Here is a 27,268-nt window from a genome sequence, read left to right as displayed (position 1 = left end):
TTTCACAAGTAAATTATAAGCTACGAACGCTTAATTAAAACGCCATTACGATGTCATTAAATACATTACTGAAAGGAAATACGGTGAGTTACTAATTTTTAAGCTATTGCATAGCTTCTATCGCGGGCCTTGAGCGCGGGGACCGAATCCAGAAATTATGTAACGAAAAAACCTCACGCTCCCCACTCCGACGGACACGGAGGTGTGGCTTGAAGGCATGCTATGCAAAAGCTTTACCGCGGCAGTCCCCGAGTGCCACACGTCTTTTCTTTTTATATATAAAATTGGTAAGGATTTTTTTTGTTGATCAAAAGAAATTACATAGACTGTATATCATAAGATAGTTACCTACTAAAAACTAGTAGACATCTACTTACTTTTTGTAGATGATAGAAATACCTTAAAATATGGAAAAATATTTCTTTAAAAAAATTCTACTTAATTATTTTATTTACATGAATGTGAAAACCGTACCTCGAACAAGCAAAAACAGCTGAGCCGATTCCGATCAAATTATGGTAATAAACAATTAACATATTATGTAGCATTTACATATTACGAGTACCTATCATATAATCTAGCTACAAACCTAAGGTCGGATAATGTACGTATACGCTATTTATTTATTTATTTATTTATGGAACACACAACAATAAATACAAATTACATTATATATAGGATGACATTGTCTAATTAATTATTGTATCTTATGTATTTATCAATTAAACATAATAGAAAGAAAAACATAATCAATATACTAAATTTTTATATACTACTGGAAAAACTGTGAATAATTTGATGCTTATACTGTGCGAGGGATCCGAAAAATATATCAAGATCTGGTAAGAGCATTATTTGTTGGTTATCGAATTATTTTTTGGTACGCTATTCGAAGTTCCAAATAAAAATACGGATACTTGTATAATTATGATTATAATTATAATCATTTGTTGAAGATTGAACATTATACAATATAATTACATTAGTTTTATAATATACTTAATTAATTAAGAGCTATTAAAATGCACAATGTGTTGCAAAATAAATACATTGTGGAAATGGATAATTAAAATTTTATTAATCATTGTTAAGTGCTCTGAATACGTTAATGGCTTACTTTAAAATATTGATTTCACAACTACTGAGTGAAAGATAATCTTCTTCTCTTATATATAAAAATGAATCGCAAAATGTGTTGGTAAGCGCGTAACTCGAGAACGGCTGAACCGATTTCGATAATTCTTTTTTTATTATATTCCTTGAAGTACGAGGATGGTTCTTATGTAGAGAAAACGTAAACATGTACCACGGGCGAAGCCGGGGCGGACCGCTAGTAAATAATATATTACTAATGCTCAAAAATATATTTTCAACAAGTAGACTTATAATATATTTAGATTATAAAATCATATTAAAATTGACGTAATTTATAATGTAATACTCGCATAATTCCATATCTTGTGGCCTCAATTATATTAAAAATCATATTTTACGTAAACTTAAAAATGTATTCAACAAAACAACACACCAATTTAACAACGTTTTAATTAGCAGGTTACTAACTACATCAGAAAAATACCTGCCCACTTTCATCAAAGCAGGAACCTACCTATATCAGAAAAATTTGAGAACTAAATAACTCCCACTCTGTTATGGATATAGCCCGCGCTGAGTGTGCGCACATCTCGAATTATCTATAAAGCTAAACGTACCTATTAAATTTACCCAAGTACATATATCAGAAAAAAATCGAAAACATCTTACTTCCTATAACATCAAAATTACCCTTATTCATTTAATCACTAAACAAAATACCCATAGCACAGGATAGATAATAGTAAAGTGAGGCTATAGACCCACCAATAGAGTGACGTGATGACGTCATCGATCGCCCGCGCTGCGTGTGCGCACATCTCGAATTATTCCCGCTATGTGCTCTAATTGCTCTGTACGTGCAATTGATACGGCCATTCATTTCGCATCGGTATTAAAACTCTTTTTTTTGTAATAATTACGTAAAATAGTTCAGTCATTATCTTGAAGAGTTATTGACCGTAGCGGCATACGTCACGAAAATAAGTCGTTGTTTTGTTAATTATATTTCCTGAAATAAACGTAGTTTAGACATATTTTAAATTAAGGATAAGATAATATATTAAGGGAGGCTTTATTAATTACAATTGAATTAAATAAAAGTACTAAGACTCTTGTGTTCAAATAAATAATTATCATTTACAAGTGGCGTAGCAACTCAACCTAGTTTACAAACTAAGTTAATTAAATTAAAATATATTTTCATTTCAATTTTTTACATTTCCGCGTCGAGCTTTTTATCATATTTATCTTTTATAATAACGTATATGAATGTACTAGCTTTCCGCCCGCGGCTTCGCCCGCATTTTCAAAGATAAACCCGCATAGTTCCCGTTCCCGTGGGATTTCCGGGATAAAACCTATCCTATGTGTTAATCCAAGTTACCCTCTATATGTGTGCTAAAATTCATTGTAATCGGTTCAGTAGTTTTTGCGTGAAAGAGTAACAAACATTCATACAAACTTTCACATTTATAATATTAATAGGATAAGGTGGACAGGAGTTTTTAATTCTATTTAATACCTTAAGTAAACTTTTTTTTGCTGTACGCTCGCCGAACGAACCCTGGACTGGGGCCGTTTTATGACCTCTTATTTCCAGACAGATTACGCCGTGAATTGAACTGACTGGCAAATTCATATTATTATAGCAATGACCAGCCATGTTTAATTATGTTATTATATGAATTTGTTTTATATGAATTTCAGTTCAATTCACGGCGTAAACTGACTGGGAATAAATACGGCCTCTGATCGATTTGAAGTCCGAGGTCCTCACCGATGAGACACCACTGCACTATATATATTTTATAGAAACGACTCTCTCACATGATACAAGCTATTATTGAATTCACGATTTATTACATACTTGCGATATACGAAACAATGTAATGCACGGGTGACATAACGATCGAATTTTCCGGATATTCTAATAAACAGCGTGAAGATGGAACAATTTCCCGACTGCACTATAAGTGCTGTTACGTGAATTATTATGGTGTTCGAGTGTGGGTAATATAAGTATTAATACAAGTATATTATCATTTAACTGTGAATAAATTTCTGTTCGAAAATGACTGGTAACTTTAAAATAATCTACTACTTATATAAAAATAAGTCGGGTTTTCCATCTTGACGCTATAACTCCAGAATGCACGAACCGATTTCCACGGTTTTGCATTCGTTGGAAAGCTCTCGGGCTCCGTGGGATTTATAGCAAGGAAAATGTGTCTCTGGTGGCGAAACGGAGTTCGCCCCGTTTGCTATTTATTATATAGACCACCGTGCAACTGCCGTGGAAAATAAATATATAGTGCATTTTATAATACTAAACATGTAAGAAGACTTATTTGTTTACCATATTTATTATAAACTACATATATAAAATATTAAATGTATAATAATAGATGAGTATCAGTATTAAACAAAAACTTCCGTAATTAATTGTCGTTGCCATAGCAACAGAACAAGCATCTTAAATTACTTAACCCCATAGAGTTTCAAACACGAATACCCTCAAATTTGGCAACTTTTTAATTACTTACGAACTCTTCAAGTTACCAAAGAACACATAATTATTATAAGGGAAATAATTAATCCCAGACTTTCAAAATAATTAGGTGTTTCGAATATCTACAATAGTGAAAATAATTACTGAATGTTGTTATTTTCATTGTTTTGTTTTGTAATAGTTTGGAAATACCCTATGTATTTCAATTCATCGAAAATATATTATGTCACATCTTATATATACAATTCTCGTGTCACAATGTTAGTCTGCATACTCCTCCGAAACGGGTGGACCGATTCTCATGAAATTTTCTGTGCATATCGGGTAAGTCTGAGAATCGGCCAACATCTATTTTTCATATGTACCACGGGCGAAGCCGGGGCGGACCGCTAGTATTATATAAACGTATTATGCAAAATGGCCATAATACGAAATAATTTGGAAAATCCAAAAGTGCACGCCTCATAATTTTTTTTTAATAAATATTTATTAATTATTATTTTTGTTTATTTAATAACAATTAAACCACATCGAATCAGACCCTGAAAAATGAAAGGGTTCTATTCCTGAGCATACTCAAGCGTAAGAGAAAAAAAAGACTCGATTAGTAAAGTATTTCGGTCGCTATCGTGTTAACAAGAAAAAGGATCCGCACATACAGACACACGGACGTCCAAGACAGAACTTTTTTAAACTGTTTTTTAACTAGTTTAAATAACAAAAATGACATCAAAAATATCATGAACGTTAAAAATAGTGTTTTTTCTTAATATGTGTGTGTTTGTATTATCTTACAAGTGCAATGTATGATACATAAAGACATTTTAAGTTTGAAAAATCAGATGTTTTGCGCGAAGTGACAGTAGTACCCACCTCAACGCTTCGCTTATGAGGCGTGCAAAAAACTTAGTAAAACAAGTACGACCGTCCATACAAAAAATATATATTATAATATCAAACTAAACTTTTAAATGTTTTGACTTTTGACTAAAACTGTTCTATATAAATCATTATCTCATAACACCAATCCAACTTACATACCTACACTACACATGATGGATGAAGCGATTAAATTATAATGCCGGAATATTTCCTTGCCCACTCTGTTACGGATATAATTGGTGCGGATTATGCTATATGAGAGACGCGGCCATGCGATTATAATAATATCAGGGGGTGTTACCGATAATTGCTTCATGTTCTTCGGTCAGATTATATATCTACTATAAATTATTTTACGTGAACTTACCAAACAATTATGAATATTTTTAAGAAGTAGTGAAAATGAAGAGAAAAGCGTTCAAAATAAGGAGGATCTACGCTTCACTAATAAATTGACAAATAGAAAATTATCTACTCAGCACGCTGGCCAAGTGCATGTTGGCGGATGTCACATGTCAACCTTTTTATTCTTCGACTTATTCGGTTTACTCACGATGTTTTCCTTCACCGTTCAAGCAGTAATGATGCGCATCTTGCGCAGATAAATTGAAATACCAATTTATTGAAATATCAATTTATTTCCTGCAAGCTCGCCTGGTCTCGAACCCCCGATTTATCGTTTTGAAGTCCAAGTTCTTACCAATGAGCCACCACTGCTTTTTACACAACAACACACAAGTTTTATGTTCATAATAGTGTCGTAGTAGTCCATTCAAAACATCTGGTAGCAAGTACGCGGTACAATGGCCATACATATTTTTTGAGAAAGCTTCAATCACAACCGCTTCATAAACTACATACACATCGAAGCAATTTAATGTCGCGCAATCGGTGTCTCGTTAATTATATCTTTATAGCTTCCTTTTCAAACAGTCAATGCACTACCTACCTATATATTGCAGTTTTTGCAACTATAACAATTAACATTAATACGCATTGTGGTCAAGTTATAAAACTTTATACTCTATTTATTGATACATCTGATTATTGTAATAGTTGTTCCATTTTGTAATATTTTTATTATTTAAACAATAATTTGTTATTGATCGTTACGCGTTGATGGACAGTAAATTCTTTGTACTGCGCAATAACATTTTAATATGCTGATAAAATGGCAAAACGGCCCTAAGGAATCTCAACAGTTGTATGATGAAATTATTGCAAAGAAAACAGACAGTTTCTTCCTATAATTTACGTTACAACCAAGATGCAAGATATGGAATACTAGAACAAGTTCAAAGGGAAGACTTGCAAATGTATAAAGTCGATAGACTAGGTACTGATAACTTGAAGTAACAGTAGGAAACGCAGACAATCAGGCAATCAGTATTTAATGATTTTTAAATCCTCAGAAAAAGCAAATAAAATGACGTTCGGTTTCTCATAATCTATTGAAATAAGCTTAGGAAATGAGTACATATATGAACGGCATAAACTTTAACAATTATTATTTATTTACTCTTTATCATACTTTAGTTGGTTGGTTGGTCTTATAAAAACTAGAAAAAACTATGCTAAAGTTTACTGGAGAAATGGCGGCCTTATCATTCTCAAATAAGCTTATAATTCTCAGCTCAAAGCCATTTCTCCCAAGCAGTCTTCAACACTTCACACTAAGTATAAACGCAATCAAAAAAGCACAACCAACGCGAAAGATGCTGCAGTAATACTTTCATTACTAAAGGAATCATCATTAATATTCATCTACTATCCTAAATAGAACAAACTAAACCTCTTCGGAAGATTGATGGCACAAACACTATTGATTTTCAATTTCCACCCAAAAAGGGTTCACAATAAAATTCCCAGCCATTAATCAATACATCAATCCTTTCTCTGTTCAAATATCGCGAAATCCTTATCAATAAAATATAAAACACGGCCACGGAAAAACTGACTATTAAAATTAACTCTTATTCCCATATATGTAGAGTTGAAAATGCACCGGTCAATAATCAATCCCCAGAACGCATATAAAAAGTAGGGATAGCATATACGTGCGTATAAGTTGATAGTAGGTTGAAAATAATTTACTTTCGTTAGTGAAATATTATAGAGAAGTGCTTTATTTGTGTGTGTGCAAAAACAATGGAGTTCCTTGTGAGTAATTTTTAATTTAAATATATTAGAGTATTACAATAGAATACAAAATCTTATATCCAATTAATATTTTTATCAATACAAGAAATAAAAACATGAGATTTAACTATTCTCGACTGATAATCTAAATTAATATCTGAGTTCCTATTTTACATCATACTGATATTTTTATAAGTTTCATGTTATCCAGTAAAAATATCTAAAATTTGAATTTTATAAAGCAACTATTTTTATAAAAATAACTTGTTTAATCTTAAAATAAGTACATTTTATTCGGCAGCTATTTTATTCACACTACCTGATTGTTTACTCTTGACAATTTTAATAGACAAACAAATTATATGTATTATTCATTCATAATTCATAATATATATCATATGCTACGAACCGCTAAGTCGATACTTATTACTACAAGAAAAAAAAAACATGAAGACGAATTTCACTCAAATACCGAACACCATAATGACATCATTACACTATAGAGAATAACGGAATAATGCGATATTAATGTTTAACTCACCACACATCTCTAGATGACATAGAAACTTAGTACAACTAAATCTCTACTAACATAGAAACTTAGTTACCTATTAATCGTGTCATATGAGAAATTCCATCTACTGAAACTATTTTCTAGTCTATAAATTTTAAAAATATATATCAATCTTTATCTTCTATCCTTACTATACTAATCGTGCGGGTTAATATAAATTAATAAGTAGGTGTTTAAAAAATTGCTTAACTTGCATTGTAAAGTTAAGCAATTTTTTACTTACAAGACAAATAATTTTGCATTCGCCTAAAGAAAATTTGAATAACGCAAATCTTTATCTTTTACCTTTACTACTTATCATATTACAGACTGCAGATTAATATTTAATTAATACTGAAAAAGTTGTTGCGTTCACATAAGATCTTATAAATTATACGCTCTACTAAATAGACTGCTACGAAAAAGTATTGACAATGACATTGCTTTTCTATTTTCCCCGACTGCCCCATAGACCGGGAGATACTGACACAAAATTTCGAGTCATTTGTAACAGGATGGCGGTTCTACAGGGTTCTTAGTACGCAATGACAAAAAGAAAAATGATGGTGTGAACGCTGGTACCGGCGGCTTAGTCGCGTGGGCGTTAGTCGAACTCATCGGAAAATAGCGAAAGTCAAACGATTTGTAACAGTATGGCACTTATTTTTCCTGTAAGTTTGAGGATCAACGAATATAAATACAAAATTTCAAAGATCTAGGTGTTGGAAATCTTCACTTATATAAATTAATAATAAATTTATTTTTCAAGTATTACAGCACTTTTTCCCCCTACTAGAAGTATGGCAAATATAATAATGGTCACATTTTATCAAATACTCTCCAAAAAGCCAAATGCAATACTGGTACAAAAAGATAGGCGAAATAAAAAAAATTTGCAGATTTTCGGCGGTATGGCGACCATTTGGAATCGTCCGAAAAGTATGGCATGGCGATTTTCGTAAATGGCTGCACGACGATGGTTACCTGTGCAAAAGTTAGCTTGGTACAAATGGTTGAATAATTGTTTTTTTTAAATCTACACATTCGCGTCGGTATGGCGGGCTGTAAGTCATACCGGAAAAGTATGGCATGACACTACCGCCTACTTCTTTTTTATGGGCTATCGGTAAATTCTAAAATTTTTGTGTTACAAATCGTTTGACTTTCGCTATTTTTCCGACGAGTTCGACTAACGCCCACGCGACTAACCCACCGGTACCAGCGTTCACACCATCATTTTTCTTTTTGTCATTGCGTACTAAGACCCCTGTAGAACCGCCATCCTGTTACAAATGACTCGAAATTTTGTGTCAGTATCTCCCGGTCTACCAGGTTTATTTTTAATTTTCGAAATGATGATCTATTTAAATCAAAACAAACAAATTATTCATGTGAATCAGTCTAACGATAAACAATCTAACGACAAGTGAGTCGATGGATGTACCTATAGCTCATTTAGAGGCAGTTTTTAGAATCTTCCTATATCAGAGATCCATTATTAAAAAAAATCCAAAATTACTATGTCTAATATCCGGAAGTTAAATAAATATGTCAGGCAATGGATCGTGCAAATTGATAGCTTCATTCCGGCGGCCGGTCACGCTACGGCGCGCCAGTTTGTGCAAAACGCGCGGTAATGCGTTTCCGATAGTGCTGTGAGAAAAAAATTGTATTAAAACTTTATTATTGATGCTATATGTTTTTTCTGACTATGAAATTATGAAATAGCGAGTGAACTTTTATTTGTGCGCATATATATCATCCGTACAGTTTACAAGTCGTGATTGATAGTGGGTGTCGTGATCAAATTCAAAGAACAGAAAAAATAATCTCAGAAAAAAGTTCTCACCGATTTAAGAACATAATAAGACAAGAAAGCTATACATAAATAATAAATACATAAATACAGGTAGATGGCGCTCCTCGTAGTCAGTATATTGTCATACGACACCTAAAAACATAATATCGTAAACGTAGAACAAACAAATTCTACATTTTTTGACGCAAAGTACTTCAAACCAATTAAATAACATGAATGAACATACAATATACACACTGTAGCTAACATAACTACAAGCAAAATAATACCTATATATATTTAGTGCCAAGTACCAGAGTGGATACCACGACGCACTCCTCATTAGCATACTAAACAATAAAACCCCAGTGTATTGCACAGCTTCATTAGCAATTTTATTATTTAATCGCCAACACCACTATGATATAACATCACATGTAACAAACGAATTAAAAGATGTCAAGTGAAATCCAATTTGCCGAGGCGTAACAACGCACACGCGATTTGCAGGAAATAAAGTTCATTTCGATTGAGGAAACTATTAAGTTTTATTTTAGCGCGACGACATCGCGACCGGACTTATATATTTATGGCCATATTTCCTAAAAGAAATGCAATTTGTTAATTCGTGTTAACAGCTTACTATGATTACACCTTGTCAATTGACTCTGTAATGGCTGCAGACCTTTTCAGTCAGATATATTAATACGATGCCATACTGTTCCTATTTATGATTGAATAGGCAGTTTATTTTAATGGGTTCATTATCACATGCAAGAGCATTGCGTACCAATGCCGTCTTCGAGCAACAAAAAAATGTAATTACAGTTCAAATGTGAATTAAAAAGTTCTCGTACGGTTATCATCTCATTACCAAACCTGGACATTGCTTTACACTTTCCTAAAACAAATCTTCATAAAGCCACGCTTACTGCTTCGTAGTTCGTACCTTAAACCAATGCCTACGACTCGCTAAAAACGTTTAAAACGCGACAAATGAGTTCAACAATCCGCAACCGTTCATATCAATAAAACGCACCAATTACCATTGCATTTATCGAAATTATGACATTCCTATAATTATGCGAATGCTCACGCAATGATGCGGCGTTTCACATAATGCCATAATATTATTATGCACGTAACCGTCAAACATTATGTCATTTCACGTATGAGCGTAAACTTTTACGCTAAATTGCGAAGTCATTATCAATATTGCTTGATCATTCGACAAGCTCTATTTACGAATTCATTATTTCATTTTTAACGCGCTTTTATTAGCTTCACCTGTACATTTGTATGTAACCGACTCCTTTTAGAGTCGATTTTGACCCACTTTAAATGGATAGATTTAATTCAAACTTTGTACACTTATCAAGGATCGTTGACAATGGAATAATTTTCATGAATTTAAGCGTGTTTTTAGTTTGTTTAACTATATTAATTATGATGACTGATCGAATTATCTACCAATCAATTTTTGGAGAGGTATTTTCCAAATGTTGCTTTGGAATGCTGGCACGAAAAGCTTTATATTCAAAGCTAAAATAGTTTATACAGAATATTATTTTTAACAACATGACTCCCTGGTACTTATACAATATACTTAGTTCTCGGAATAACTACTATATTGATAAACAAGCTTTCCGCACGCGGCTTTGTCCGCTTTGTCTAAAACCTAAAAAATTACATACTAAAACCTTCCTCGAGAATTACTCTATCTATTACATAAAGCCGCATCAAAATCCGTTGCGTAATTTTAAAGATTTAAGAATACATAGGGATATAGGGACAGAGAAAGCGACTTTGTTTTATAACATGTAGTGATATGAAAACTCAATTTTCTAGTTTCAGTGAAAGCTTTCCTTTCAGAGCTTTTAACTATGTTCCCAATAAAGGCTTGTGACGTCATAATTATATCTTATTAGCTATTATATTACGCTAGTCTATTATGATTTAATTAAACAGGTTGATTACACACGAATCAAAACAATTATCGTGTGCATTCATGAATGTATTATACAATTCATTAATTAAATAATACCGTATTTTATAGAGATTACCGTTAAGTATTTGTCATGTGAGTTACGCGTATCATGACAGTTATTCTATTGGAATTAATCGAACATGAAGGAATTAGGAAACATAGACGAGTCACGTCAGAACAATTAAAGATCAAGTTACAATTCCTAACAAATATTACATCTTTTTCTATGTTTTCAGAAAAGTAATCAACCGCCCATAGCTTTTCTTCATTGCCACAAGTTGTTCTTATTAGAACCACAATATGAATGTCGTCATGTGGATGTTTTAATATGACCACAACACATTATAAGTTTTCTTTTTTCTCTTGGTGAACATTATCAGTTTTTGACCGTAACATATTCGGATATTATATATTGGCCCGGGTGGGAATCTAACCCACGACCAGTGGCTTGGAAGGCAGGGTACTACCAACCAAGCCAACCGGCCAGTCAAAAAAACTACGCAACAGACTTTGATGCGTGTTTTTTTAAGGGGGCGCATAAAGCAAAATAACCAATCTTCTATTAGATGATACGTGTAATATGCAAGACCAAATCTAAAAAATAAAATATATATCAAACTAGATGATATGTTCAACGATTCTGTTTAATCAAAAACATAAAATATTAAAATTTACTCGATAAAAAAAAATCACCAAGTTAGCTCTAATTTTCACACTTTTACGTTTTCTACTTGACATGGTAATACTTATTATGATTTTTTTTTCATAAACAATTATATTAAAACATTTGCAAGATATTTGTCAGAGCATTTTGTGTAATTACTTTTAGTTTTGGTTTTATCTGCGATAAACCACTTTTGGCGCTCTTTTTTTCTCGAGATAAACGTTTGATTTTGTCACGATAAAAGTGGTTTATCGCAGATAAAACCAAAACTAAAAGTAATTACACAAAATGCTCTGACAAATATCTTGCAAATGTTTTAATATACATAATTGTTTATGAAAAAAAAATCATAATAAGTATTACCATGTCAAGTAGAAAACGTAAAAGTGTGAAAATTAGAGCTAACTTGGTGATTTTTTTTTATCGAGTAAATTTTAATATTTTATGTTTTTGATTAAACAGAATCGTTGAACATATCATCTAGTTTGATATATATTTTATTTTTTAGATTTGGTCTTGCATATTACACGTATCATCTAATAGAAGATTGGTTATTTTGCTTTATGCGCCCCCTTAATAGATAGTCATTCAAGAAGATTTATATTTATATAACATGCATAAACTGCAACCGTGCGAAGTAAGGGTGGGTCCGATCATGACATAAAAACTCTACGTTGCGTCGTGGAAGAAAAACAACCAAACAAACACATATTCGCATGGATAATATCAGTAAGGATAAAGATAATCTTAATATATATAAATCTCGTGTCACAATGTTTGTCCTCAATGGGCTCCTAAACCACTTAACCGATTATAATAAAATTTGCACATCATGTGCAGTTCGATCCAACTTGAAAGATAGGATAGTTTTTATGAAAAAAAAAAACGTAAGCATGTAGGTACCACGGGCGAAGCCGGGGCGAAACGCTAGTAAGGCTATAAGTATTATCTCTAACAAAACCATATCTTTCCAGAAACTGCTACCCCTATTCGCCCTACTATCCTGCTCAATGGCCCAGTACGGAGGCTACGGTCTCGAAAGCTACGAGGACTACCACAAGCCACTGGTTCATCACGCGTTGGACGAGCACAATGATGAATATGATGTGGATTATCATGTAAGTAGTTCTCTATCCATACTAATATTATAAATGCGAAAGTAACTCTGTCTGTCTCTGTCTATTACTCAATCACGCTTGAACTACTGAACAAATTTGCATGTAATTTGGTATGGAGATATTTTGATACCCGAGAAAAGACATAGGCTACCTTTTATTGCGAAATATGTACCACGGGCGAAGCCGGGGCGGACCTCTAGTTATAAATAAATTTATATACTCATTATTACAATTTATTTACTCATAATAACTTTATGGTAGTTGAAAAGTGATGGACATGATGTTTACTAGTCTGTCAAGTCTTGATATGAAGACACAAAATCAAACGGATAATGAAACCTAGTGTACCTAGTGCCAAATTAGACAAAACTTATGCAAAGGCGTAAAGCCATGTTTTAAAGTCTAAAGCTTTTCAAAATTCCTACATATATTTTTTTAAACAAGCAGGCAAAAGAAAAATGCAAAGTTCAATCACAGAACATGTAATACAATCCATTTTTCAATCGCAATGAATAATTACCCAAGTGAAGTAACAACAGCATAAACAGGATCATCACATAATAAATTAATATTGTATAATAAAGCGATTGGGAACGGCCATTACTGGCTGACAGCTGTCAAAACGTTATTGGGACGCTCAAATAGACAAATTCAATGAGAAAAATATACCTCTAGTAAGCAGTTAGTCCTCCAGACGATAGAAAGCGATCAGATATAGGTTAGCTTATCGCTAGTAAGCTTATTGGGACGCCAAAACAAATATCATTTTCTATCTTTAGTAGGGTCAAACCGAAGATAGATACGATATTGGGAACGGCCAATAATATGTTAAATACAATATGTAATATTTCTAGGCACACCCAAAATACTCGTTCGACTACTCAGTAAAGGACCCTCACACTGGCGACGAAAAGGAACATTGGGAGACTAGAGATGGTGACAAAGTTAAAGGTAATTAAAAAACTCTAATATCTTTATCCTATAAAAAACTCATAATGAAACATCATGTCGTTCAAATAATTCTTCCTAAATGTATTTGCAATTATAGAAATACCAATTCGACCTATAATCTTTGCATTATGTACCTTCAGTATCATTTAAAAAACATACAAAAATTACTATTACTCGTCAATCCGACCTTATTACAAGTTCATCGAGGATTTTATCCCTACCCACTATTTCTATTCCACTTACACTATCTCCCAATTTAAACCCAAATATTTACGTTTTATACAACTATTACCAAAACCCACAGGCTCCTACACCCTTATGGAAACAGACGGCACGAAGCGCATAGTAGAATACGAAGCAGATGACAAAAACGGTTTCAACGCTGTCGTCCACAGAATTGGCCATCCCAAACAAGAGATAGAGCACGAAGAATTTAACGCAGCCAAACCAGTGTACGAACCACAATATCAGGAAGAATTCCAACAGCACTATGAAAGCGGATTCGTTCCTATGACTGGTTATGATCATAGACATTAAATTGGTTATCTTTGGTACTAGAATAGGGGGATACTGACATGAATAAGCATTAGGATGAGCTACACATCACTCATGTGGAATTTAGACACTTAATTTCTTTACGTAGGTAGTATGAGTGCATTGAATTGCTTTATCTTTAAGTAGTGTACTTTGCTTAGCGATAAAGCTGTTGAATTTATGAACCTTTGGCTTGACTTTGGCGATTTTAAATGACATATTATTGAAGTGAAAACTTCTTTGGCGGCTTTATACCCAATATAAAATCTTAAACTCGCGTCAGGACACGTGACCTGATCGAAAAAGCGTAAGACGGATGGATATCAAACAAGCTCAACGTTAATAATCAAGTTTTCACTTCTGCCGGCACTCCCGGAGTGCAACCCGTCTTTTTTTTGTTATATTAGTTAATGGATATTTTTGTTGGACAAACGCCCTGAGACCTCTCTAAATACCAGCTATAATAGCAGTAAGGTCACTTAGAGAGGTTTACAGGTACGTTAATTTTAATATATTACACCATTTTTAAATGACTAACTAGAAACCCAAATATAAACTAAATACTTCATATTTGGCCACTGATTCAAAAGTACATTTTGTAAAAAATATCCATACCATTTATACAGTGTATTTAGATTTTTAAAAGTTTTAGAGGTCACTTACGTTACTACAGAATATGTCCTATATGGACATACTAACCAGGCCAAATATTCATGTCTGTCAAACAATCCCATTCTAGTATCAAAGAACATAAAAGATCTTTTGTTTCACCATCGTACTTCCGCGTCATTTAATCTGGGTTACAGAAACCCAAAATGGCTTTAGATATAACTGATTACTTATATTACAAACAGTATTATTTACGTAATTTGATCGACAATACTTATATCAATGTCTTGAACATGTTATATATTATAGAAAATATATATTTAGTCATTTTACAGAACTTCCGAACGAATAATTGTAATTCTTACAAGCAAAATACTCTTTTGATAAAAACTAACAATAAAATTTAGAAAAAATGAATTTTTTATATATTTTAGGCAAGAGCCTATTACAGTGTCAACTAACTTTACAGAGATAGTAAATACATCAGCTGTCTCTTTCTTTTGTTTTGCATGATATGAGATAGTATTATATTTATTTTCTTAGTAAAAGATTTAGAACGTTGGAAAATAGGACAGAAAATTAGAGTTGTTAGTTTTTTTTTATCAAATGAGTATGCTATCGTATGATACTGCTACAGTCATCTGGAATAATCAACCTTAACGTGATAATATAAAGTCGAAATTAGCTTGAATGATCAATCCTGAAAAATTACCATAAACATTATAAGCAGAATAGTTGTTTGCACTAAAAATAAGAACATTTTTATATATTTTTATGCTTATTGTTATTGTTAATGAACGTCGTTATGATATTCGACATTAAAATTGTTATATTACTTTATAAAATATTGGTTAAGTTTTCAAAAAATAGAAAAAAAAAAGCAAAAAAATTGCGTAAGTATACCATTGGTAAAAATATATGATGTTATATAATTTTAACTCTTTTGGTTGAATAATTTTTAATGAATTCTTTATAAGAAAAAAAATATGAACAAGTAGACTCACTTGTAAAATGAGTATTTCTTGTTACGCTATTTATTTGTGATTTTTGTATTCCCTTGAATTGATGAGACTGTAATTCGTAGATAATAAGTATTGTACAAAAATCTTGTAATAAACTTTTTTTTATTGTTTATTTGTTTTTTATTTAAATACCTCTTCCAGATTTCATTAATTAAAGTATGTAATACTAGCTGCGCTCCGCGGTTTCACCCGCGTGGCTACGCTTCTGTTGGTCTTAGCGTGATGATATATAGCCTTCCTCGATAAATGGGCTTTAACCGACATCGAAAGAATTTTTCAAATCGGACCAGTAGTTCCCGAGATTAGCGAATTCAAACAAACAAACAAACTCTTCAGCTTTATAATATTAGTATAGATGAGTATATGACCAATACAATACAAGAAACACCCACCTCTGCGCGAGCGCAAGCTTCAACCGATCGTTTTCATACCGCAGCTGCTCCGCCGTGTCGGGCGGTGCGGGTTCGGTTCCCGCGGACGAACTTAGCGGACCACGTGCCGCTCGACCCACTGTCGCGTAACCGCCCTGCATTGAGATAGTGACGAAAAAATGACAAAAAATTAAAAAAAAATTTTTTTTCACTATGAAAAGTCCACTTTGGTCGGTTACACTGTGGTGGTGGTATTTTTTTTTCTTTCACTATGTAAGGCTTCTTGTGTACTTGTAGATATTGAAAAATTGAAAAACAATTTTTTTTTTCAATGTTAAGCCACTTGTGTGGTACATACTTGGTACTATGTGATTTTTTTCCAAAAAAGTTCACTTATGTGTGTTACACTATTGAGGTGATAAAAACTGTATTTTTCACTAGAAATTGTCTTTATAGTAAAGCCAATATAACGTTTTTATCACCAAAGTTCACTGTATGGAGCTAAAAGAACACGTTTTTACAATAATTCACTATTATGACACTATTTTTGAACGGACAATATTCTGAAACTCAATATGAACTGTTTTTGCACAAAAAATCACTAATTCAATTAATAATAATAATCCGCTAAATACTGCTATTTTAACAATTTATTAAAATTAGCACTATAAAAATTCTCAACTTGAGTTGTAAGTAATGTTAACTAGTCATTTGTGTATAAAATGATTAAATAATGTGTATCGTATTGTTATCTACAGATTTAAGTCTACGATAAGATATCTTGTACGCTAATTGTAAAATGATAATTCTTCATTTATTCGTAGACTGTACTTTTCTTTACCCCTAACAGTTGATTTTAGTAATGAAGAAGTTATTGTAAGAATTTTCTTGAAAGCCCTAAATGTGATAATTTTCTTGGTCGATTACATTTTTTTTACTGTAATGTGGGTAAAAGGCATTATATGTGTTAGAATGAATGTGAAATTGAATTTCTGCGTAAAATCCACAGTAACATAATCAATTCGGTTCTTCTCCATAGATACTGCTTTCGAAATCGGTGGTAAATTTTAAAAATATGTAATGACGATTCGAAAGTGCTTCTAATGCTAATTGAATAAATAAATGTTTGAGTTACTCAAATAACCAATATTAACAATTTTAAAGGTATAAAAAATCCATGCATGTGTTATTTATTAAGTTTATTTTAAAAACTATATTTACATGCATACCTGAATAGTAGAGGAGACTGAATGCGCCCGCTGATGTACATTCATTTCGTCGTTTTCTGTTTTTGGCTGCAACAAAAACATATCATTTATATTTTACTTGCATATTCGTGGACTTTTTTTAATAAACTTTTTAAAAATATAAAAAAATGCGATCACGAGGCGGAATTCGAACCAGCCTCGTAATCATAATAATAGAAGGTGTAGGGTGTCACTTAGGCACATAAAACCGAAAGAGTAGAAGAAATACGATTACCGATCTTCGGGTTGTTTTTTTAAGCTGTTGCATAGCTTCTATCGCGGGCTTTGAGCGCGGGGACCGAATCCAGAAATTCCGTAACGAAAAAATCTCACGCTCCCCACTCCGACGGATACGGAGGTATGGCTTGAAGGCATAGCATGCAATAGCTTTACCGCGGCAGTCCCCGAGTGACACACGTCTTTTTCTATTCTTTGAGTATTGCATGTTTGCATGTTTGCATGCAATTTGCAAAATTGCAGCGACAAACGAGTTGTTCCCTTGCAGTACGCATGCTGCACACGTACAATTTGCGTATATATACACATGCGTTAACTAGCGGCAACGCGCTGTACACCTGTCCGCACAATACACACACTACAACCCACCAAGTCCCTTACCTGCGCGGCGAGCGCTGCGCGGCCGGCATACATACACCCGACCATGCATTGTGCTTGCTGTATCTAAGGTAGTTGCATACCTGTGCAGGCGAAAGCTGTGCGGGCGGCTCATCCCCCGCAACGCACGCTGCTAGCAGCGACGCGCTGTACACCTGTACGCACAATACGCATGCGGCACAACTACCATTCCCATATCTACGGGTGCGAACACTGCGCGGCCGGCATACATACACCACACCGCGCAGTGTGCGTGCTATTCCCCTGCAAATCTCTCACCTGTGCAGGCGAAAGCTGTGCGGGCGGCTCATCCCCCGCAGCACGTGCTGCTAACAACGGCGACGCAGTAGCGGACGCTACGGGCGTGGCCGCACCGGAACCGTTGGTCGGTTTACCGCATTGCGCAGCTTGTATCGCTTCTTTCACCTCTTGGAACTTTTCGATGAACTGCAAACACGACATATATGTAGAATTACTACCGCAAAAAACGAAAAAAGCACGTATTTTTTGATAACAAATATACAACACATAATTGTTTAGGTATATAAGTTACACCACTGCCAAGCATTCTTTGTGTGAATGAGTAACAAAAATCTATACATTATTACAAACGGTCGCGTTTATTATATTAACCCATTGAGCCCCGAACGGCCCGATCGGTCCACGACACAATAGATTTTCTATAATCTATTGTGTCTGTGAATCCGGAGCCTGAGTTATTAATAATTAATTAATAGGGAAACAACTGTGTATTTACCTGTTCCAAAATACATAGTATTAAATACAATAAAAAGAAATTCAAATATTGTGGTTTACAGTACCAATTGTTCTTTTTTTTCATACGATGTCAACTGATTGTGCAATTAATAATTCAATGTATAAGATTTACTAATGATTTATCAAATATTAACCATAATAGTTTGATATACAAAGACATTAAAACTAATTGTAATCACTCTCCACATTATTTACAATAAAATATAACAGAACACGAGGTAACCCAAGTACCCTCGTTTCTATGTTAAAATTGTTCTGTGATAAAAACACATGTTGAACATTAAGGTTGTCAACAATACTACACAATACAATAATCGATTTTACGTCTGTTATGAATTGTGAACAATATTAACAAAGGTTTGTCACACGCTTTGGCCCAAATAGCAAGTATAGTCAATGTTATTTCCTCTTTATACAAATTTTCCCACCCTCAATTATTTATTTGGCAAACACTACATACCATTTTAAATAGTTATAGTCATTTGTGTGTTTACAGTGCTTATTTTCATTCGATTCGATTTATTTATTAATCTATTTCAGAAGTAATTAACAGGTTTTAGCCTAAAACTTCGTATACAGATCTTCCTTTTCTGTGATGACGGAGAAACAGTCATTTTTGTTTCACCCCATTTTTTATGGTTGAAACGGATGGTCTTCTTTTCCTCAGCCACGTCTTAAATAGATTTAAAATATTTCATCCTTTAAAATAAGTCGATTTTGACCGGACAGATTTAATTAAATTTTTTTTTTACACTTATCCCTTGATAAGTCAGTGATAATACCATAATTAAACATTGAGATAATATTACTACGTATGGAGGAGATACCACGAACAAAATCTGTGCGCCATTTTTTTGCTCTAACTAAGTTTTAAAAATTATTATCTAGTTAGGTACTTACCGATGAAAGTTATTCCTTTGCACTTTTCCGTATTATTTGTATTACTAGATTTCCGCCCGCGGCTTCGCCCGCGTTTTCAAAGGAAAACTCGCATAGTTCCCGTTCCCGTGGGATTTCCGGGATAAAATATAATAATGTGAATGAATAACAAATGAATTGATTTTAATAAAATAAAATTAAGAAGACATAATATAAAATGTATATCTAATGTAAAATGTATTTGCATGCCGTTGAATAACGGCTAAACATGCTGAAATAATGTATCTTATTCTTAACACCTATGTATACCATGTTTACTTGCAAATAAACGATTTATTTATTTATTTATTTATTTAAAACCTAACCTATGTGTTAATCCAAGTTACCCTCTATATGTGTGCTAAATTTCATTGTAATCGGTTCAGTAGTTTTTACGTGAAAGAGTAACAAACATCCATACATCCATACATCCTTACAAACTTTCGCCTTTATAATATACTAGATTTCCGCCCGCGGCTTCGCCCGCGTTTTCAAAGGAAAACTCGCATAGTTCCCGTTCCCGTGGGATTTCCGGGATAAAACCTAACCTATGTGTTAATCCAAGTTACCCTCTATATGTGTGCTAAATTTCATTGTAAACGGTTCAGTAGTTTTTACGTGAAAGAGTAACAAACATCCATACATCCATACATCCTTACAAACTTTCGCCTTTACTAGATTTCCGCCCGCGGCTTCGCCCGCGTTTTCAAAGGAAAACCCGCATAGTTCCTGTTCCCGTGGGATTTCCGGGATAAAACCTATCCTATGTGTTAATCCAAGTCACCCTCTATATGTGTGCTAAATTTCATTGTAATCGGTTCAGAAGTTTTTACGTGAAAGAGTAACAAACATCCATACATCTATACATCCATACAAACTTTCGCCTTTATAATAGTATTAAGATTAAGATTTGTGCAATATCGTGACACACACGAAGGCATATTTGATGCGTTTCACTTTAAAACCATTAAAAAAAACCGCTCAACATACGCCATATAGCGTATGTTGAGCGGAACATAAGTGATGTAGGCGGTGTCGTCTCCATATTAATATTATCTCAATGTAATTAAATGAGGTTTTCTTATTAACCTGAATAAGAAAAAAAATATTACTTTTTTTTATTTAGGCGCGATGAGAGTATAATTTCAAGACCGCGGCATGGCAAATACCGTCACGCGTGATTTTGGTACCTTTAAATCTTGGCAAAGAAGTTTCACTTCTGACACGTGTGCTCGGCAGACACGCTTTTTTTAAATATATTTATTTATCTATTCTCCATACCTTCCCCAACTCCGCCTCGGACGCGAAACCCAGCCCGTACACGGTGTTCGCTCGCACGTCGCTCCACTGTCCGAACTTTTGCGACGTTTTCGTGAACGTCATGTTCGCTGTTATCGTGCTGTTTATTACCGCCTGGAATGGTGATTAGAGTGTTTTAATGTGTGTGTCAAGTTAATAAAGTATTAATATTTAATACATAATAACATAGTGGTTAATTGTAATTTATGCATTTAATTGCTTTATTCATTTAACCCACCTATGTTAACAATATGGGTGGATACTTTTGCCTATGTCAAGAAATTTATTTCACTACGACGAAGTTTCTGTAAATATTACTGATACTGACGCAAATAAATACGATCGGATGTGTCCTAATCTTCTTATATATAAAATTCTCGTGTCACAATGTTAGTCTGCATACTCCTCCGAAACGGGTGGACCGATTCTCATGAAATTTTCTGTGCATATCGGGTAAGTCTGAGAATCGGCCAACATCTATTTTTCATATGTACCACGGGCGAAGCCGGGGCGGACCGCTAGTTTTAATATATAATTACTAGCTTAGGTAAAAAAACAGACGTGAAATTTTTCCACATTAGATCTCCTCATTATTCCCTTCTTTATTTTAACGAAAACACTGTGAAGTACCAACGTGTACTCATATCGACCTACTTATATCAGAAACCTAATTCGCAAAACAAACGAAGAATAAGTTACTTTTTATTTTGTCATAGAATTGATACTTGTTGCTAATTACAAGTTATATTATTAAAATTTTAATTATTTTTTAACAAAAAACTTCAAATTCTCAGAACTAGTCAAAATTTAAATAAAACCAACTGGATAATGGACCATTTTCATATAGAAAATAATCATAAAAATCTGATGAGTCAATCGAACATTCTGAGGTAACAAATCCAAATAAAAATACAGTCAAATTGAGAACCTTTTATTTCAGTCAATTCAAAAACAAATAACGCGTAACCCAAAAAAGTTCTCCTCCCTAAATCTCAAAATACCCTTCAACTTTATCGGTCAATTAAGGAAAGCTGGCATGTTCACAGTACTCACACTTATGCAATTTCACTTACAGTATGTTCAAAAATAAATGCGACTCTAGTTTCATTTTAGACGTGAATTGTAAAATGGTGCGTTGTAGATAAATATATGCAAATATCATTATGAAAGCTCTCATAATTTACCTGTAAAATTATAATTTAAAAGTAAATCAATTGATGAAGTTAATTATTTATTCTAATAATAATCAATTGGATAAAAGTATTAATAATCATTCAATTATCAAATAATAATTAAATTTCAGGTCATAAAAACAATACAAATAACACGTGTACGCTCACTCCCAACACACGGATGGTTGTTTTGATAATGATTTAAATAACGGACGTCTTCTGCAGTTGCGGAGCAGTCTTATAGCAGTCTTCTTAATACGCGCTAACAAATATGTGTTACCTACATGTTTATTGTATAATTTTCACACTATTGGTTTTCTCAAACTCAAACATTTATACAATTAGACTTCTTCTAGAAGCATTTTTGAATCGTCATAACAGTTTAACATTTACCACCAATTCAGAAAGCAGTATCTATAGAGAAGAAGAAGAATCTATTTAATCATAATCGTAATCTTCTACTTCACTGAAACTTTCATCGCTCGAAGAACTCGCCGTCGGAATTTCTTAATGTTATTATAAATGAGTCAGTGTAATTATCTACTTTTGGTTCTAATTGAATATATTTTTCCTCATGTTCTCGCGTCTTTCTCCAAACGTCACTAAACATATCCAGACTAATAGCATTTGCTTCCTTTCTAAATAATTCTTCCACAGTTTTCAAGTTAAAGTTCACATTTTGTGATGCTACTTTCCCTTTAATTATGCCCCATAGTAACTCTATTGGGTTGAGTTCTGGATGGTATGGTGGAAGGCGCAATACACTATGTCCATGATCTTTGAGGATTGCATCAAGTAAAAATTGTGTATAGTTTGGCTTATTTTTTTTAATAATGTCATAAAGAATAGGTATTGTGTTTCTTTCTGGATATGGTATATTATGTTTGTCCAACCAAGCTAACATGTCATTTTTTCTTGAATTCGATGTGGGCACTTCATACGACGTTGTGGTATGACGCATTATCGAGTACTAAAACTGACTGAGGTGGTAAATTTGGAAGAAGTTTTTCTATGAAATAAAATATTATCTATGCTTAGGAATGCTTTTTCCTTATGCCCGAGATCCAAAAAGCTAGTTTTTTATGCTATGATAGCAAGCTAGTGTCAGTCAGCTAGCAAGCTTCTGGCTTCGTGTAGACAAAACTAGATTCGTTTCTAAGCTAGAAAACTAGTTAGCTAGTTGACAAGCCAGGACAGTTTCAATAGGATGGAGTCAGGGAGCTATAATAGTTAATTTTACCGGCCAGGAAGCTGTAACAGGTGCTTTAACAGGTCAGGGAGCTTTAACAGGTCAGGGAGCTTTAATGGATGTTTTATCAGGTCAGGGAGCTATAACAGATGACTTAACAGGTCAGGGAGTTATAACAGATGCTTCTACCGGTCAGGGAGCTATAACAGGTGCTTAAACGTGTCAGGGAGATTTTACAGGCGCTTTTACAGTTCAGGGAGCTGCTACAGGTGCTTTAACAGGTTAGGGAGCTTTTACAGATGCTTTAACAGGTCAGGGAGCTGAATCAGATATATTAACAGGTCAGGGAGCTTTAACAGGTGCTTAAACAGGTCGGGGAACTTTTACAGGTGCTTTAACAGGTCAGGGAGCTTTTGCAGGTGCTTTTACAGGTCAGGGAGCTATAATAGTTACTTTTACCGGTCAGGAAGCTGTAACAGGTGATTTAACAGGTCAGGGAGCTTTTACAGGTGCTTGAACAGGTCAGGGATATTTAACAGGTGCTTTTACAGGACAGGGAGCTGCTACAGATGTTTTATCAGGTCAGGGAGCTATAATAGTTACTTTTACCGGTCAGGAAGCTGTAACAGGTGCTTTAACAGGTCAGGGAGCTTTAACAGGTGCTTTAACAGGTCAGGGAGCTTTTACAGGTGCTTTTACAGGACAGGGAGCTGCTACAGGTGCTTTAACAGGTCAGGGAGCTGAAACAGATATATTAACAGGTCAGGGAGCTTTAACAGGTGCTTTAACAAGTCAGGGAGCTTTTACAGGTGCTTTCACAGGGCAGGGAGCTTTTACAGGTGCTTTTACAGGTCAGGGAGCTGAAACAGATATATTAACAGGTCAGGGAGCTTTAACAGGTGCTTTAACAAGTCAGGAAGCTTTTACAGGTGCTTTCACAGGGCAGGGAGCTTTTACAGGTGCTTTAACAGGTCAGGGAGCTTAAGTAGATGTTTTATCAGGTCAGGGAGCTATAACAGGAGCTTAAACGTGTCAGGGAGCTTTTACAGGTGCTTTTACAGGTCAGGGAGCTGCTACAGGTGCATGAACAGGTCAGGGAGCTGAAACAGATATTTTATCAGGACAAGGAGCGACAATAATTGCTTTTACCGGTCAGGAAGCTGTAACAGGTGATTTAACAGGTCAGGGAGCTATAACAGGTGCTTAAACGTGTCAGGGAGCTTGAACAGGTGCTTTTACAGGTCAGGGAGCTGCTACAGGTGCTTTAACGGGTCAGGGAGCTTTAACAGGTGCTTTAACAGGTAAGGGAGCTGAAACAGATATATTAACAGGTCAGCGAGCTTTAACAGGTGCTTTAACAGGTCAGGGAGCTTTTACAGGTGCTTGAACAGGTCAGGGATATTTAACAGGTGCTTTTACAGGACAGGGAGCTGCTACAGATGTTTTATCAGGTCAGGGAGCTATAATAGTTACTTTTACCGGTCAGGAAGCTGTAACAGGTGCTTTAACAGGTCAGAGAGCTTTAACAGGTGCTTTAACAGGTCAGGGAGCTTTAACAGGTGCTTTAACAGGTCAGAGAGCTTTAACAGGTGCTTTAACAGGTCAGGGAGCTTTAACAGGTGCTTAAACAGGTAAGAGAGCTTTAATAAATGTTTTATCAAGTCAGGGAGCTATAACAGATGACTTAACAGGTCAGGGAGTTATAACAGATGCTTATACCGGTCAGGGAGCTATAACAGGTGCTTAAACGTGTTATCAGGTCAGGGAGCTATAATAGTTACTTTTACCGGTCAGGAAGCTGTAACAGGTGCTTTAACAGGTCAGGGAGCTTTAACAGGTGCTTTAACAGGTCAGGGAGCTTTTACAGGTGCTTTTACAGGACAGGGAGCTGCTACAGGTGCTTTAACAGGTCAGGGAGCTGAAACAGATAAATTAACAGATCAGGGAGCTTTAACAGGTGCTTTAACAGGTCAGGGAGCTTTTACAAGTGCTTTCACAGGGCAGGGAGCTTTGACAGGTGCTTTAACAGGTCAGGGAGCTTTAACAGGTGCTTAAACAGGTAAGAGAGCTTTAATAAATGTTTTATCAAGTCAGGGAGCTATAACAGATGACTTAACAGGTCAGGGAGTTATAACAGATGCTTATACCGGTCAGGGAGCTATAACAGGTGCTTAAACGTGTTATCAGGTCAGGGAGCTATAATAGTTACTTTTACCGGTCAGGAAGCTGTAACAGGTGCTTTAACAGGTCAGGGAGCTTTTACAGGTGCTTTAACAGGTCAGGGAGCTTTTACAGGTGCTTTTACAGGACAGGGAGCTGCTACAGGTGCTTTAACAGGTCAGGGAGCTGAAACAGATATATTAACAGGTCAGGGAGCTTTAACAGGTGCTTTAACAAGTCAGGGAGCTTTTACAGGTGCTTTCACAGAGCAGGGAGCCTTTACAGGTGCTTTAACAGGTCAGGGAGCTTTAGTAGACGTTTTATCAGGTCAGGGAGCTATAACAGGTGCTTAAACGTGTCAGGGAGCTTTTACAGGTGCTTTTACAGGTCAGGGAGCTGCTACAGGTGCATGAACAGGTCAGGGAGCTGAAACAGATGTTTTATCAGGACAGGGAGCTACAATAATTGCTTTTACCGGTCAGGAAGCTGAAACAGGTGATTTGACAGGTCAGGGAGCTATAACAGGTGCTTAAACGTGTCAGGGAGCTTTTACAGGTGCTTTTACAGATCAGGGAGCTGCTACAGGTGCTTTAACGGGTCAGGGAGCTTTTACAGGTGCTTTAACAGGTCAGGGAGCTGCTACAGGTGCTTTGACGGGTCAGGGAGCTTTTACAGGTGCTATAACAGGTAAGGAAGCTTTAACAGGTGCTATAACAGGTAAGGGAGCTTTTGCAGGTGCTTTTACAGGTCAGGGAGCTATAATAGTTACTTTTACCGGTCAGGAAGCTATAATAGTTACTTTTACCGGTCAGGAAGCTGTAACAGGTGCTTTAACAGGTCAGGGAGCTTTAACAGGTGCTTTAACAGGTCAGGGAGCTTTTACAGGTGCTTTTACAGGACAGGGAGCTGCTACAGGTGCTTTAACAGGTCAGGGAGCTGAAACAGATATATTAACAGGTCAGGGAGCTTTAACAGGTGCTTTAACAGGTCAGGGAGCTTTTACAAGTGCTTTCACAGGGCAGGGAGCTTTGACAGGTGCTTTAACAGGTCAGGGAGCTTTTACAGATGACTTAACAGGTCAGGGAGTTATAACAGATGCTTATACCGGTCAGGGAGCTATAACAGGTGCTTAAACGTGTTATCAGGTCAGGGAGCTATAATAGTTACTTTTACCGGTCAGGAAGCTGTAACAGGTGCTTTAACAGGTCAGGGAGCTTTAACAGGTGCTTTAACAGGTCAGGGAGCTTTTACAGGTGCTTTTACAGGACAGGGAGCTGCTACAGGTGCTTTAACAGGTCAGGGAGCTGAAACAGATATATTAACAGGTCAGGGAGCTTTAACAGGTGCTTTAACAGGTCAGGGAGCTTTTACAAGTGCTTTCACAGGGCAGGGAGCTTTGACAGGTGCTTTAACAGGTCAGGGAGCTTTTACAGATGACTTAACAGGTCAGGGAGTTATAACAGATGCTTATACCGGTCAGGGAGCTATAACAGGTGCTTAAACGTGTTATCAGGTCAGGGAGCTATAATAGTTACTTTTACCGGTCAGGAAGCTGTAACAGGTGCTTTAACAGGTCAGGGAGCTTTAACAGGTGCTTTAACAGGTCAGGGAGCTTTAACAGGTTCTTTAACAAGTCAGGGAGCTTTTACAGGTGCTTTA

The 27,268-nt window shown here is 35.0% G+C and overlaps 2 protein-coding genes and 1 long non-coding RNA gene across 3 annotated transcripts in view; 1 reads left to right on the top strand and 2 right to left on the bottom strand.

Moving 5' to 3' along the window:
- The window catches only part of homer (protein), a 56,031-nt gene that overhangs the window by 4,348 nt on the left and 24,415 nt on the right, over window positions 1–27,268 (bottom strand). The window contains exons 3-6 of the mRNA XM_089709538.1: window positions 21,071–21,202; window positions 18,374–18,541; window positions 17,462–17,527; window positions 16,254–16,387 (exon numbers count right to left, since the gene is read on the bottom strand). Coding sequence (XP_089565664.1) covers window positions 16,254–16,387; window positions 17,462–17,527; window positions 18,374–18,541; window positions 21,071–21,202 — 500 coding nt within the window. The remainder of the gene's footprint in view (window positions 1–16,253; window positions 16,388–17,461; window positions 17,528–18,373; window positions 18,542–21,070; window positions 21,203–27,268) is intronic.
- Window positions 6,502–15,971, top strand: LOC149478297 (uncharacterized). Its single transcript, XM_089709578.1, has 4 exons — window positions 6,502–6,646; window positions 12,602–12,745; window positions 13,600–13,696; window positions 14,001–15,971. Exons 1-4 carry the CDS (start codon window positions 6,635–6,637, stop codon window positions 14,231–14,233), a joined length of 486 nt encoding a protein of 161 aa, XP_089565704.1. The 5' UTR covers window positions 6,502–6,634; the 3' UTR covers window positions 14,234–15,971.
- LOC149478298 (uncharacterized) lies at window positions 12,201–12,681 on the bottom strand. Its single transcript, XR_016317444.1, has 2 exons — window positions 12,554–12,681; window positions 12,201–12,373 (listed from the first exon to the last, which is right to left on the bottom strand). It is a non-coding gene; the product is annotated as an uncharacterized LOC149478298 (long non-coding RNA).

This window comes from Colias philodice, chromosome 22, assembly GCF_061535455.1.
Source record: "Colias philodice isolate Cphi_HAF_F1 chromosome 22, ilColPhil1 Martin Lab GWU primary, whole genome shotgun sequence".
NCBI classification, from domain to species: Eukaryota; Metazoa; Arthropoda; class Insecta; order Lepidoptera; family Pieridae; genus Colias; species Colias philodice.
This window is presented reverse-complemented; position numbering and strand designations above follow the sequence as displayed.

What these genes read in the sequence shown, in the direction of transcription:
- LOC149478297 (XM_089709578.1), top strand. An exon ending in AATATGATGTGGATTATCAT is followed by an intron (nt 12,746 to 13,599) that starts GTAAGTAGTTCT and finishes TAATATTTCTAG; the next exon opens with GCACACCCAAAATACTCGTT. An exon ending in AGATGGTGACAAAGTTAAAG is followed by an intron (nt 13,697 to 14,000) that starts GTAATTAAAAAA and finishes CAAAACCCACAG; the next exon opens with GCTCCTACACCCTTATGGAA.